Raw genomic sequence first — 14,383 nt, 5'->3', positions numbered from 1 at the left:
GTAATGAATTTGTGGTCGCTTTTTCGTTGTAAATTTGTATAACAATTATCGTTTATTTATTTACAAATTCACGAGATTTGTGCTCGCAGGAAGTTTCTTATCAGTCTTTTACTGAGTAACATTTGACTTAAAAATTATTATACATCACTGAAGTGTTATAATATGAAACCGATTGCACTCGACAATCCATTCCTTGATCAAAAATATTGCTTTATAACTGAATAATAAAACATGCAAAGAGATAATATTATCTAGGTATGTAAAATATCACATTAAAACAAAATCCATCTTAAGTAGTAGATAAACATTTTATTCGTAAAGCAGGCTCACTCGTATGTCCAGGAGAGGTCAAAGTTCGTTTTCAAATCCACATTTAGATTCTTGACGTTCAAATACTGGAAAATCCAAAAAAGTGCATTATTGTTCAAATTTGAGCTGAATAAAAATTCAATGCGTCACTTGCAGTAATGACGAGCTATTTTGTGTGCTTTGTAACAAATAAGGAGGATAAATAACGATTGTTCATATCTTACAGATCTCTGTTGATCGTAGATGAAATTCATCTGATTTCCGTTCAAGAAGACATTCTTTACTTTTTTGTTAACACCCATCACGCTGACTTTTCCAAGAACCATATTTTCATTGAAATCTCCTCTCTCAACCTCACGGTTAGTCAATTTCTGGTCTTTGACGGTAAATTCCAACCATTTATACTGCTTTTTCTCAATCGAATCTGCAAATTGCAAAGGTTAAGCATGATTTTTCTATTTTCTCATTCATTGCGATGCGATTTATCATCTATCAATCAATCAGTGGAAGACAAATGTAGTACGAGACTTCACTCCGACCTAGGCTATCGCCGTCATCCCAATACATCTCGCCTCTGGCAAATCCTCTCGTATCCAACGCGACGAGTAATTCAAATTTATTCTTTCGGCTCAGTGTCGTAGTTACGTTTGGTGTTTGTGCGGGCAGAATGGACCCACCACGAATCATCAACGGTATGGTATCCAGCGGAGCATTTAATGTCACATATTTTCCAGTCGAGAAGATGAAAGCTTTTGAGTAGAAGTCGTACCATGGCCCACGTGGAATGTAGGCAGTGACTTGGACAGCATTCTGATCATGTGTAATTAAAAATTAGATATACATTTTTATCGTCATATTTTATCGAGTCTCCTATTCAAAAGCCGTTGAACATACTTCTTCTAGTACAGGTATAACCATAAGCGAGCTGCCCCACAGGAATTGAGTGTCGATACCATAAGTTTCTTGATCATTAATGAATCTGTAACGATGAATTATTCAGCTGCGTAGTGAGGTTAGGTGGCCTGCGTTTGAAAAAATGAATCGATGAAAGATTTATTACTCACTCGAAGAACAATGGCCTCGCTACGGTGTCACCAAATTTGTGAGCCTTGAAAAACAGTGTGTACAAATGTGGTAGGAATCTGTACCGAATCAACAGTGCTTTTCTGGAAGATTTAACCACCATATCCCCCAGGGCTACAGGATCTTGTTCCTGGAAGCAAAAAAAAAGAGTCGCAAGTGCAACAGAGCTTTCAAAATTTTTTGTCTTATCGTATCACTTACGATTGTTCCGACAGAATTATGGTTGCGTGAAAACGGATAGAACGCGCCAAGCTGTACCCAACGATTGCACAGGGACACAGTAGTGTTACCGTTGAATCCACAAATGTCAGCGCCCACCATAGGAATTTGGAAGAGACCGTAGCTCAGTACCTCTTGAACGCTCATTCTCAAGTCGTGCCTTAGAAAGATACAATCGACTTCAAATATCTTGATCGGATGGTAAGTCTATAGTCAACTTACCACTCCGAGAAAACATCTCCTGACCAATGTCCCGCATAATGTCCAAAACCTTCCCAGGTTGATCTCGATATTATGAATGGTCTTTTATTTCTGATTTTAGTCAAAGCTCTGCGAATCACGAAAAAATAAGGTTATCGCCACGACCTCGTGTTTAATCAACGGAGACTTACGAATTAGTGGCGATTGCTTGTCCGATGCCATGGGTATTGTGGACGTTGTAATGGGGTCCCAGGTAATGTTTAGCGTCCATGCACAGCGTTTTAGCTGAAAGCGATCCGTCGCGAACGTTTGGCACATATTGAGGATTGTTCAAGTTATTTTTAACGCATCCGTTGAGAAGACCGTCGTAGAAGTTGGATGGCTCATTCATATCCTTGAAATGTTAATCGATTAGTTCGTCCCTCATAACGTTCTTCCTTATTCTACGCTGAATACAAATATGAGAATAACCTAAACTACCCACTATCCATATTCCGTCGAATTTGAACATATTGTACGTGTTTTGGAGCATGCGATGATAGTAATCGGTAGTCTTTGGATTTGTGAAGTCTGGCCAGGCGGTAGAAACTGAATTCCACACTTTGGCAATGAAAGGCTTATCAGTTGCCGCATCCTTGATGAATATGTCGTCTTTCACACCCTCGTCGTACGGAGGATAAGTCCCAGGCTTCTCCGCCGCAGACACACCGGCGTCTATTATGGGGATGTAATGCATACCCGCCTGGAAGAGTGCGACAAAAAAAGATTAGAGAATCAGAGACTCAGTAGAACGGAGAGTTCAATTACAGGATCGTTTGGTAAACCCACCGAATGAATCTCTTCGACAAACTGAGGCAGCTCTTTGTAAGCCTTTGTATCGAACGTGAAGTCATTGTTACGATCCATGTAGTCTATGTCGTTCCATTGTACATCCTGAAATAAGATAACCTTTGGAGTTAAAGCAATCATTGTGTTTCAGTGTCGTGAAAAATTTATAATTACGAAAGGAATTCCAGCGTTTCGAGTTCGATTCCACACTGCTCTGGTATTGGCCAGGCTTCCGTAACCGTATCTGTGTCATATTTAGACAAGTCCGATGAACTTTTTGAAATGTTGCGGGGAGGAAAGATCAGACTTAGAATCACTTACCTGCACAAATGGAAACCGAGAGACCAATATGGCGGAAGAAACGGTTTCCCAACGATCTCTGAATACTGCCTCAAAACATCAGCTGGGCTCGGTCCAAGGAAGAAATAGACGTCAAAAATTCCTCCTATTGTCCGGAACGTGATGGCCGGGGCTGGTTGCAATATTACGTCTAAAAGTAGTACGTGTGATTTTATTACTCGACGTTAATTCTGGTGGACTACAGAGTCCGAGAGACATCAGCTGACATTAATTACCCATGGCATTGCTGTTTAAGAATAAAACACCGTGACAGTTTCCAGATTCTTCAATTACAAGGTAGAACGGATGAGTACCGTACAAATTTGTCTGAAACAATAGCGATCACAAGTTTCTCGGTGGAAAGACTTTAGGCACCTGGAGTTCTGTCGAAATTTGAGCCAATATTTTGTAAATCATGCAGTTGTAAACTTACCTTTTCCACCGGAGCTTGATCTCGGTTGAACATGGTGAAGGACTGCCAATTGGTATCCAATCTAAGCGTCGATCTATGCTCACCCAAGCCATAAATGTTATGCGAGGGCAACGTTGAATGCAATTGAAGAAACTGATCGGCGAATGTGAAACCACCCTTGCCGATAGAATCGAACCTAATCAGAATTTTTCAAATCGTTAAATATTCTTATTATGAATCGAAGTATTTGTGTGTTTCAGAATTCCAAAACCACTAACAGGGTAGTATTATCTGCGCTCCGTTTGACCGTAAAACCAGAGGTGGACTCTTCGGTTCGGAAGACATACTTGTCACGTTTGTCTTTGGAACGACGAATATTCCAATCAGATCGTACAGGCCACGGAGGCTCGTAACGAGGATTCGATGGATCGTAGATCTACGGAATAAATCGAATATTTCTCATAGAAAAATCAATGAGCATGCAACAGGAACGCCCAAAAGGATTATAGAGTTCACCTCACCTTAACCCGTAAAATAGAATCACTCATTCCGGTCGATTCCATTTTTATCAACGTAAGATCGTTTTCGTAGAAAGTTTTAGCTCCGAGTAACAGATAGCCTGAGAAATCGTTGCCATCCTGCGTCGTATTGACAAAATTATAGGTGGGCCAGTCCTCCGGGTAATAACAGTAAGGCACGTTCAATGGTACGTTTTTGACACAATCATTGCCAGTACAGTGTAGGTTATCAAGTGGCTCCCAACAGCATCCACGGGCCGCACAACTGGACTGCGAGGCTCCTTCTTGCGGATGACAATCGAATCTGAACACTCTAGGAATGTTCTGACATTGTTGAACCGCAGGGGGTTCCCGGTGACTGTCTCTTAGATTAGAATTTTCAGCAGAACTTGAAACCGAGCCATCGATACTATTATCGTATTTGTTTCGAGGCCTAGGAACACCTCGTTCTAGCGGCAGAAAGGAATCAGGGGAATCAAAGAGCGCCGGAGCAGCTTCATCCCAATTGTAATCCTGGAATAGATCCTCTTGTACCGGCACATTGATCGGACTGGTTCCACGAGTCAAGATCACATAGACTGTGAACATGATGTACCATGAAGCAGCAAAAGCGAATGAAATTATCAAAAGTCTGGTAAATGTTGACGCGCCGCTCAGCCAACTTCTCCCGAGTATTCTTGGCTGGCGGATCCGATCGCTGTTGCCAGAACATTCCAGCGGGAGAATTTTTTCATCAGATCTTGTTGATTTCAAGATTGGGGATCTCGGAGAGACCATGGCTGTCTCTCACAGCTTCTATACCTGTAAAACTACTCGTCAGAACTGATCGAGAGCAAATGCAAGCTGATAAATGATTTGAGCTCTTCGCAGTTGCTTGAAATGGACTTCATGAGGGCAAAAAATTTTAATATATGCTATTATGATATTTGGTTCTGTTGGGTTATATAGTCAAGTTCCAGAGGCCGAACAGAGAGAAAAGGTTGTCGGATGAGGACAGTATCGAATAGTAAAATTGGAAATCACAAAGATTAATCAGTTTCAGATCGAGCGAGGCTAGTCGGTTTATAATTACATCCATACATGTCGTACCTGCGATGAAGAATTTGTAGCTCTAAATAGTTCACGACTGCAAAATTAAGACTTTGATTTGCGACTGCTACTTAGTTGCGATCATCGTATTTCCCTGCAAGAAGGAATCAGTTTGAACCGAAGATTAGCATTTTATGGTTCAGAAACAATCTTATTGCTAACAGAAATTCATTACACACCTAGTATAAATCGCTGCGTATGTTGTTCGCGATTTGAATATCACCGTTACAATGACGTGCCCCAACACAACAACGCAGATATCAGTAATCTGCACGGTTTTGCAGTCACTCGAAGCAACGGTTATTTCGTAATAATAAGCAAACGCGATGGAATCACAATAGCGGCTGTAATCGCTAATAAAAACCGGCGGTCAATCGTCGATTACCAAAATAAGGATCTGCTGAGCAAAACACCTCGCTAAGAAGAGTCGCGATCGATGCACTTTTCGATGACGCTCAGTTTAGATCATTCACGTCTGGGGTCCAGCTGATCTAAGCCGGCTTGTATTACCAAAATATACTTTTAACCCATTTGACATTTCCAACTTGGAAGAACTCCATCTCGCGGTATGTTGCACGAAGAATCATCGTAGGGTTTATTCATTCATTTTTTTTAAAGAGCCAAATATTGAAATACATACACGTAATTCAAGCGGAGGGACGAGGTGAGACAAAAACAGGTGGTGGACAATGCGAATTATCTATGAAAGCACCATTATTCAGTATTTATTTAGTTATTTGTAATTATTTACACGAACAATAATCTTTTTAATATATATAATTACTGTAGTAATCAGTTAAAACGATTTTTATAACTGTAATAATCTTAAATGTTTTTATTTATACATAAATTATATCTATAGGTATGAATCGTTACAATTAAACGTAAGGAAATGCTCAGGAGTATTAGAGCTCGTCTTCAATAAAACGTCGCGTAATATTTCTAATTCTCTAATTTTATTTACACGAAATATTAGCATCGATAGAGTAGCAGCAAACATCACAACACAATTGTAACGGACCTTCAAACGTCAACGGTTTTTCTCAAAATATAAACAAGTAGATCATGAAACCGGATAATTCATGAAAAAACAATAATCGCCTCACAAGCGAGAAATACTCATCGTCAAGCCTCTTTCTCTTACTTTTTATTACTATTTATTCATTAATTTTTTTCAATTCGACTAGAACGACCGAAAGACGACAAAAAAATCGATCACCATCAATCAAAACGAAGAAAGAAAAAAAAAAGAAAAGAAATTTGCCTTCAATTATATGGATACAGTAGAGAGCTATTTGTTCAGGATTTGAGGGGTCGAGTGTTCAGATAATTTGCTACCATTCCACGAAGTGATTACAACTAATCAATTAAATTGTTGCAAAATAATAACTAAAGTTGCTCTGTAGTTGATAGCAAAATACGGCACTAGACCATTTCAACGTGAATGAAACTCTATAGTTATTTTATCCAATAAATAATCGTTCAAGCCACGCGAGGTTGAACGTATCGTGTTTACGTACCTGAATACGTAGGTTAATAGAAAAAGCAAATGAGAAGATACAAATGGAAAGAAACTACCTTGTAAGAATAGAAAAAAATAATAAATTATAATCGAAAAATACGGAGAAGAGAAAAAACATGGTTACAAATTTACGCAGGTCAAAAGTTATTGTCAAAGAACATTTCTGGCTAAATACTTCCAGAAAGAAACGCTTCGATCGTCGTGTTACCTTCGGTAAGGCAAAGACGAAAATATGCACGGAATCTGTGAAGAAGCTCGGGAAATTTTTTGCCCATAATTTACTCGAACCTCAATCTCTACCGAAATCAGCGGCGTAGAAATGTTTTAAAACATCGTACAATTACATTGAGTTCGAATAATCGCTCATCACGTTCTCTTTCCCGGTCGCTTCCATCTGCTTCTCTTTTTTTCAGTTCGATTCGTCAAATTTTCTCTGACTTCCCTCCCGTACATATCGTTAAACAATCGATATACGGTCGTCTCGTGTTGTGCGCACGGAGCACGCTTAGTTTGCGACAGTAATTATGGCGATAATATAGTCTTAACAAATAATAGTACCTACGGACATGGTTCGATGGGCTTACAATGATTTACGCAAAATGTGAACTCAGGAGGTGAATACTACCGACTCTGATCAACGCAGATGAAAACAAATACCAGCCGCGCGTCAAATTGATCTCGTTCCTATCGTCGGTTGGCCTCTGCTTTTTCTCTTCGTTCAATCTTAGCAGTGGACTACATTTACAGTTATGATTAATCGTTAATTTGTTGTCACTTGACTACAACCTTTCGCGAACGATTCTTACAATTTACAATATCACTACACTTTTCGCGCATGTTATCAATTACACAGTTTGTTAAAGGTCACAGTTGATTGTATCATTTTTTCATGCGTTTGGTTACAAGCCTTTCAGACTGAATTTCATTCGTCTTTTACAGATAAAAATTCGTTGCGTGGAGTTTTAACCTAGAGAAAAAATTCAACGGCAGTCAATGCTGCGAGCAATGTTCTCTTATTAAAATTACAGTGAAATGGGCAGTTGTAAATGTAAAATTTAACCACTAAATAACTGAAAAAAACAATGTGCTCAAAAACAGGAATTTGGATAACTCGGAAGCAAGTTTTTATCCACTCATCCGTCGTCACAGGACATTTAAATATTAGTTAGTATAAATAAAGTTAAATAGAAGTTAAACTTAACGATCAAAAAAGCCTCCAGCTTATAACCAAAGACATTTTATTCTCAAGCTGATATCGGAGCATTTTTCACACAAAGATTTTGAGCCTTTGTCATAGATTCTGAAGGTGACGGAACAAATAAATCAAACTTGTGTAAAATTAATGGATATCTATCTTGTCGGATTTTCTCACATACGCTTAAATAGAAAGTTTGAACAGAAGGTTCGTATTCCATCAGAATAGCTACTCGATGCATCTTTCCGATAGAACACTCCGATTTTTTGTGCCTGAGAACATCGGAGTAAACAGAAGACACAATAAAATGATTTGCCTAATAAATATGATAACAATAAAAAACGAATCATCGTATCTATTAGCAACTATTCGAGTGCAGGTAAACAATTATTTAATTGTTACGTTAAAAGGATAACGTACACAGTAGCAGCAGTTTTTTGTCCATTTCTATCTTTTTTATCTATTAGTTTGTTTTCCCTGTTATTTGGGGATGGCCATGTGTTATTACTTTTGAATCACTCAAAAAAGAAAAGTAACTCGAAATTTGGTGTTCAACTTCGGTATTCAGGTACTTTAAGAAACTTTACATTTCTAACTTACTAAATACCTCGAAAGGATCGAACACTTCTCTCCGGCATATTAGATCGACTATGAAAAGCAGTAGAATTAGTAAACACCTAAAGAATCTACAGCCTAGAAAGGATATGTCAGATTTTTTTGAGAGTTGCGTGTACATGGTTACTAAACGTCTAGTTACAGTGCTAGCTGTGGGTTACACGCCATTTCATAATGATATCAAAAAATTCAAGCAATTCGCCACACGCCGACCATCCCCCGGATGGAACTCTTTTCCGCCACACTCTGGACAATAGCCGTTTCTAAAGAACAAAACTTCTCACGGCAATCTGCATCCTATTTCTCAGGGAGCGTAACATTATTATTATTACATTTGCAATTTATATTGCACGCAGGTAGGTTTGTTTTATCTCTGTGGCTCCCCAAGTCCAAAAGATTGGCTGGTTTGCTGCTGCGTACCAGAAACGCTACACCTACCACCAGGATGCTGCTGTGGTACTTGGCCATTCTGACTAGGAGACATGCCTGGATCGACAGAAATAATTATTTAAAAATATTGGACCAGTTTTTGACATCCGAGATCTGTGTATTTTCTAGCAGCGAACAATTGTCAGCGTTGTTTATCGGTTGTTGTTATCACCGGTATGAAATAGACAACATATGACTCACCAGACGGCGTTTTATCCCCTGCCGACATCTTGGAGAACGCTAATAGAGCGTCTGGAAAATTTGGAGGTGTAGCTGGAGTATTGCAGGGTGTGATCTGCAATAGAATTCAAAGATTTCACTCATTAATTGCGATACCCGTAAATCTGTCTTCTACATTGCCGTTGAAATTCAGTTTTTTCAACTCACCTGTCCAAAATGTGTCCCAGGCCCTTGGGCACAGGAAGGTATGGCTGCTTCTTGGAAAAATATACTGAGCGCGGTCTGAAAAGGAAAAAATCAGACAACAGATATTAACACTTGGAAAAATGAGTTTATCTAGCAGATAATTACAGCCACAGTTCTGAAAAAAAGCTCTTTTGTCAAGGGACATCCAAGGGCTGTTAATCGAGAGAGTTGTTTGACAATGCCAACAAGGTGTCAACTCAAATATCCCATAAAGAAATTTCATAAAGATCACTAACAACTAGTTGAATTTATTCAGTATACGCATACTATAAATAATCTGAAATGGCATTTTGCCACCTGCCAAGTGTGCTATTTTTTACGCTGCTTTGGCACAGACAATTGTCTGCTGTCTGCTCCAAAATATACCTAATCTATAATCGTATGTATCTATACTAGGATGTAGATACAGTTGTCTGGTGTTGGAATGCCTTTGACTGCCTAGAAAATCGCTGTGCCATCATAAATGAAACGTGTATTATATCTTCCGATACAGTCGTCAACATTTGAATTCCCCTTATTAACAGTTGCAAATAACGTAGTTATCTCATCGTACGGCGTTGATTCAATTGTGATGGAATCGGTGTTCATCGGCATCAAATTAAGAATAGAGAAAATGTTTAATGAAGTTATCGGTACATCAGCTATTAGCATGTGTACTAAATCAAAAGAAACAAATAAAAAGCTATAGCTTATTTGCTTGTTGTTTATTTACATACATATATGGCCGGGTTTGCTGGTGATTAAACCAAAGAAAACATGATGATGAAACATTGCTTCGATGAACTCCAATGAATAACAAGTATCAAGGTGATTGCCGCGATTATTGAGTCAGAATAGCAGGTGACATAACGAACGACGATAACATCGTACGAAGGTACGTGGGAGAGAATCCCATTAAATTTTCATACATATTTCCGGACATGCCGTGCAGATCGAAGAAAATAGCCGCCATTTTATCGTCGGGGTTGATGGTCGTTTGTTTACGTGCGTATGGTGGGTCGGTACAACCTATTAGGAAGAAACAAAAGCACGTAAAACCAATTTAAAAACTCACCTCGAATTGCCAATGCGCCGCCTGAAGAAGCTGCTTGGCCTGTTCCCTGGCGCATCCCGCTGCCAAAACGAACTGATTAATCATCACCTGTTCCCTGAGCGCGTCCATTTTAAAGCGGACTGTTTTGCCTCTTTTGTTTTTGTTTGTATTTTTATTTACTATTATTATGGTTTGTTTTGTTCTTTCCTACCACCTTTGCCTGACTACGATTCACTAGGGAGTTTATTATTTCACCCTTTTCACGATCACTCGTATATACTGCCGTTCCGCTGCGGGGACAACAGCGTTTCAGAAAACACTCTTCAATCGAAAAAAAAAAAACGCGCAGCACAAAACAATGCTCTTCGCACCACGATGGAAAAAAAAAACACCAACCGACCAACGAACGTACGGCAGGCAGGCTGAACTTCTCTACTTGTTTTCAAAACTACTCATCCCAGACCGGAGGCAAAAGACTACGCGTGACGTCACGGGTTATTATAACGCAAGCAACCAACAATTTCAATTCTGTGGAAGGCGTCCCCGTGTTTGGGGCCGTTACCTTCGGCGAACTCACTCCCCTCTTCCGATTATTATTATCGCGAGAATCCGCCCCGCTTCGTCAAACAACCGTAATATTATGGTTTTTTTTTTTTATTATTATTTGTTTTATCTGATCTTTTGCCGTGGCGAAATCAGGAAGCGCGCGATTCCGACGAGCGGATTGCAATTTTGATGGTTGACGAGTTTATTTCTTTTAAAAAGAACGTCGATCGGTATTTTTAGACCGAGCTTCTAGAACGCCGTGTATTTCACGTTCTATAGTATTTACACTATTATTATGACGATTACACCAGCCCGAGAGAACGATAGAAGAGAACAACGGTCAACGCGGTGTCAGCTGATTAAATACATACCCGGTTAGGATACTATTGTACGCTCTCGGGCTGCTGTGTTTGTGTATGAATGGAATTATTTGAATCGTATTAGTGCCGATAGGTGCGCATGAGTAGCTTATTTTGAGCGGATGGAAGACAGACAGCGCTGCAGATGTGGGCTTTGATTGTTTTGGCTTTATCGTTGAGGTTGCAATTTTAAAGCAGCTAGCTGTCAAAAATGGAAACGTCAAGTGTGGGCGAAAATGAGGATTATTATCTGGAATTATCGGCTGATCCTGTCAGATTTGAAGCTGTCAGCCCTCTTACGAATGTTTTCTTCGATGACTCCAACAAACAGGTGATATATAAAGCGTTTTTCTAATGAAAGTAAATCGGTCTTCTGTACGACTCATGAGTCGAGAATCATTTATCTCTTTGTCGGCTCAAACGTCAACCCACTGACAATATTGTCGAATTTTTTATGCAGGTGTTCGCTGTCCGGTCAGGCGGTGTCACAGGTGTTTTGGTCAAGGGACCGGAGCATAATTTAAGTTTTAGAATGGACGATAAAGGTCCTATAATTTCCATCAAGTTTTCACCCGATATGAATATCCTTGCAGTTCAGCGGACCAATACATCGGTTGAATTTTTAAATTACTCGTCCGTATCTGGTCTGGACAATGCGGAATATTCACAGTCTTGCAAAGGCAAAAACGCCACTATTCTGGGATTTATTTGGACTCACAGTAATGAGATTTTATTAGTCACGGATCACGGAGTTGAACTCTTTTTGGTAACTATTTTAAAGAACAAATTTTTGCACTCTTGTATCTTGCGTCCCAAAATTTTCAGGTCGTTCCAGAGAAACGACACGTCAAAGCACTTAAATCTCTCAGTCTCGGCGTCAATTGGTTCGTGTTCTGCCCCCAGAGTTATCTAGTTTTACTTTCATCTGGAACGATCGGTAACCAGATGCAGGCACTACACATAACTCCTGGAAACTTACACAAACTTACCAAATTTGAAAGTGGGTTCTTGGAACATTCAAACTTAAAGTAAGGTCCCCTGATATAATTAATTATATTTAAAATTTTTCAGTGGAGGTTGGAACAACGAAACCTGGAAAACTAGCGGTGTCCGAAAGAGATGTGGCTCTTGCAGTGCTATACGGCACACCTTCGATAATTGTTCTACGGCATCAACCGGGATTGAGCCGATCCGTCGGTACAGCTCAAGTCTACGTCTATACCGTCCATAAGTAATTATGTGTATCCCAAATAATGTCAAGTCTCCTATGAAGATTTTGGACGATAGAGCCCATGTTTAGCTGACTTTTCTGATACTTTGGATGCCCGAATAGTTATCCGTGCAATTAATCGGTCAAAAATTCCATAGGATGCTCACAATAAAACGGAGCCACGTTTTAAAGCTCGACACAAGTGGGAGGTTCGCCATCAATGTGGTTGACAATCTGATCATTGTCCACCATCAAGCGTCGGAAGTAAGCTCCGCACATCCAGTTTCAGGTCGTAAGTATTAGAGTATTAATTGAACAATATATTACAGACTTCGATGATCTTTGATATTGAATTACCCGGGGTCAGTGATGGCACCGTGATGCACCACACCAGCATAGCTTTGCCAAAACCGATAAAACCGTACAGTCTGAAGGTACCAGGTGCAAGTTTACTGGAGCAACTCTCTCAGCCATGTCAATTGTGTATCCTTAACGATGATAATTCACCTAATTATTTATGTAACTGCCAACCGTACAAAGTGTTTTACTCAATTCAGCACAGATTCTCCAAGTTGGGTAGTCTTCCAGCCAAATATAATCATTGATGCGAAGCTCGGGTGTCTATGGTCGGTCCAAAATTCGTTTATTCTATTTCTATCCAATGAAAATAGCACATGAATCTTATCGAAATCTCCATACTTTTTTAGGTTCATAGAACTGCGGCTTGAGTCTTTGGTAAAATTGATACCCGACAAAGTACTGCTTGTTGAATTTCTGATGCAACGTAAAGATTCAAAGCTCGTCTTGATGCAAGTACTGAAGAGCTACGTCACTCAGTTACCGTCAAGTCTGATGTACATATCAACGATATTTGACAAATTGAATTTAGTTTATCGGAATCATCTTGAAAACGAAATACAAAGTCAGGTGAGCTTTTTTTCGCAGAAACTTCACTGATTCTCGTTGCTTTGTACTGTTCTAGTATTTCTGGTACATCTTTGAAGTTGTTTGCTTTTTTTTTCCATATTACAGATGGGGACGCCGTTACAAACCAGCTCTAAAAACGTGCCTACGGTTTCAGAGAATATTAAATACAAACAAGTTGTTGATCAGAGCGACATGTACACCCACATTTTATCAAAGTTTTCGGAAAGCTCGACAGAACCTAAAATGATATTTTGGATACTTCTCGAATATATCAGGTAATGAGATTTATCCTATTTTATTTCCCATTGTTTTTGTATATCGCACCTTCCTAACAATCTTTTTGTCGTACAGGTCTTTAGCTGATCACGACATACCCGTTCAGCATTATCTTCACGAATTAATCATCACAACTCTGGTTCACCGTAAAGCGTATTACCAGCTTCATCAGCTGCTACAATACCACGTAGTAGCTGATTCGAAACCGTTGGCCTGCTTGCTTTTATCCCTAGAGAACCTCTATCCGGCTGCTCATCAGTTGGCTCTGGATATGCTCAAACGGTTAGGAAATGCTCATGAAGAAATAATGGAAGTTCTTTTATCTAAAGGACACATACTGCCTGCGCTGAGGTGAGCAAAAACGCCATCGAGGGCAGATGGTGTATCACGAAGTATGAATTTTGATGTGACAGAAGGGATACTCATTGTTATAGGTACGTCAGATCGGTGGGAATAATCGATCAAGTATCTGCGAGGAAGTTTTTGGAGGCAGCGAAGTCTTTGAACGACCCAACCTTATTTCATTCTGTTTACAAGTTCTTCGAGCAACGTAACGTTAGACTACATAACACGACTGCGTTCATGAGAGGGGAGCATTGTCAGACTTATGTACAACATTTTAAATATCTATTCCACGGCACTGACAACGGTTGTAATTCTGATACGAATTCGAACGTTTCCACAATATCTTCGTAAGAAATGAGAAAATAATTATTTGCAGCAAGCAGCCAAATAATAGAAACACCATTCGTACATATGTATAAATATTCCATGTGTAAGTATTATTTATAACATTCAATAAAACCAGCCTTTGTATAAAGCTAATCTCAAAACGCGTTTAATTTCT

General features: G+C 39.4%; 3 protein-coding genes across 4 annotated transcripts; 1 reads left to right on the top strand and 2 right to left on the bottom strand.

The window, feature by feature from the left end:
- Nucleotides 1-19: 19 nt before the first annotated feature.
- Nucleotides 20-5,564, bottom strand: LOC105689102 (lysosomal alpha-glucosidase-like). 2 transcript variants are annotated; one of them, XM_048658004.1, is made up of 18 exons: nt 5,178-5,564; nt 4,999-5,092; nt 3,913-4,731; nt 3,670-3,827; nt 3,413-3,587; nt 3,216-3,306; nt 2,962-3,130; nt 2,815-2,884; nt 2,641-2,745; nt 2,297-2,554; nt 2,004-2,206; nt 1,834-1,941; nt 1,594-1,771; nt 1,374-1,522; nt 1,204-1,288; nt 849-1,119; nt 534-733; nt 20-395 (listed from the first exon to the last, which is right to left on the bottom strand). In XM_048658004.1, exons 3-18 carry the CDS (start codon nt 4,684-4,686, stop codon nt 327-329), a joined length of 3,063 nt encoding a protein of 1,020 aa, XP_048513961.1. In that variant the 5' UTR covers nt 4,687-4,731; nt 4,999-5,092; nt 5,178-5,564; the 3' UTR covers nt 20-326. The 2 variants fall into 2 exon arrangements, with proteins under 2 accessions (XP_048513961.1, XP_012261340.2); XM_012405917.3 differs by having other exon boundaries at nt 3,913-4,710.
- A 143-nt stretch (nt 5,565-5,707) lies between these two features.
- LOC105689170 (UBA-like domain-containing protein 2) lies at nt 5,708-11,072 on the bottom strand. The gene is made up of 4 exons (XM_012406041.3): nt 10,240-11,072; nt 9,147-9,221; nt 8,961-9,054; nt 5,708-8,816 (listed from the first exon to the last, which is right to left on the bottom strand). Exons 1-4 carry the CDS (start codon nt 10,345-10,347, stop codon nt 8,698-8,700), a joined length of 396 nt encoding a protein of 131 aa, XP_012261464.1. The 5' UTR covers nt 10,348-11,072; the 3' UTR covers nt 5,708-8,697.
- Nucleotides 11,073-11,188: 116 nt separating this feature from the next.
- On the top strand, nt 11,189-14,361 carry LOC105683799 (regulator of MON1-CCZ1 complex). The gene is made up of 11 exons (XM_012396739.3): nt 11,189-11,454; nt 11,584-11,889; nt 11,949-12,123; nt 12,195-12,354; nt 12,492-12,597; nt 12,663-12,816; nt 12,896-12,959; nt 13,041-13,260; nt 13,366-13,535; nt 13,612-13,887; nt 13,971-14,361. The coding sequence occupies exons 1-11, from the start codon at nt 11,335-11,337 to the stop codon at nt 14,230-14,232; spliced, it is 2,013 nt and encodes a 670-aa protein (XP_012252162.2). The 5' UTR covers nt 11,189-11,334; the 3' UTR covers nt 14,233-14,361.
- Nucleotides 14,362-14,383: the final 22 nt, after the last annotated feature.

The sequence above is a fragment of the Athalia rosae genome, chromosome 7 (genome assembly GCF_917208135.1).
Source record: "Athalia rosae chromosome 7, iyAthRosa1.1, whole genome shotgun sequence".
Classification (NCBI taxonomy): Eukaryota; Metazoa; Arthropoda; class Insecta; order Hymenoptera; family Athaliidae; genus Athalia; species Athalia rosae.
This window is presented reverse-complemented; position numbering and strand designations above follow the sequence as displayed.

Coding starts and splice junctions, on each gene's coding strand:
- LOC105689102 (XM_048658004.1), bottom strand. CDS start 4,686: ATGGTCTCTCCGAGATCCCCAATCTTGAAATCAACAAGATCTGATGAA. Junction 3,588..3,669: donor AGCGCAGATAATACTACCCT/GTTAGTGGTTTT, acceptor AATTCTGATTAG/GTTCGATTCTATCGGCAAGG. Junction 1,772..1,833: donor GGAGATGTTTTCTCGGAGTG/GTAAGTTGACTA, acceptor TATCTTTCTAAG/GCACGACTTGAGAATGAGCG.
- LOC105689170 (XM_012406041.3), bottom strand. CDS start 10,347: ATGGACGCGCTCAGGGAACAGGTGATGATTAATCAGTTCGTTTTGGCA. Junction 9,222..10,239: donor CGGCGCATTGGCAATTCGAG/GTGAGTTTTTAA, acceptor TTTCCTTTTCAG/ACCGCGCTCAGTATATTTTT. Junction 8,817..8,960: donor AGGGGATAAAACGCCGTCTG/GTGAGTCATATG, acceptor CTGTCGATCCAG/GCATGTCTCCTAGTCAGAAT.
- LOC105683799 (XM_012396739.3), top strand. CDS start 11,335: ATGGAAACGTCAAGTGTGGGCGAAAATGAGGATTATTATCTGGAATTA. Junction 11,890..11,948: donor ACGGAGTTGAACTCTTTTTG/GTAACTATTTTA, acceptor CAAAATTTTCAG/GTCGTTCCAGAGAAACGACA. Junction 12,960..13,040: donor GCGAAGCTCGGGTGTCTATG/GTCGGTCCAAAA, acceptor ATACTTTTTTAG/GTTCATAGAACTGCGGCTTG.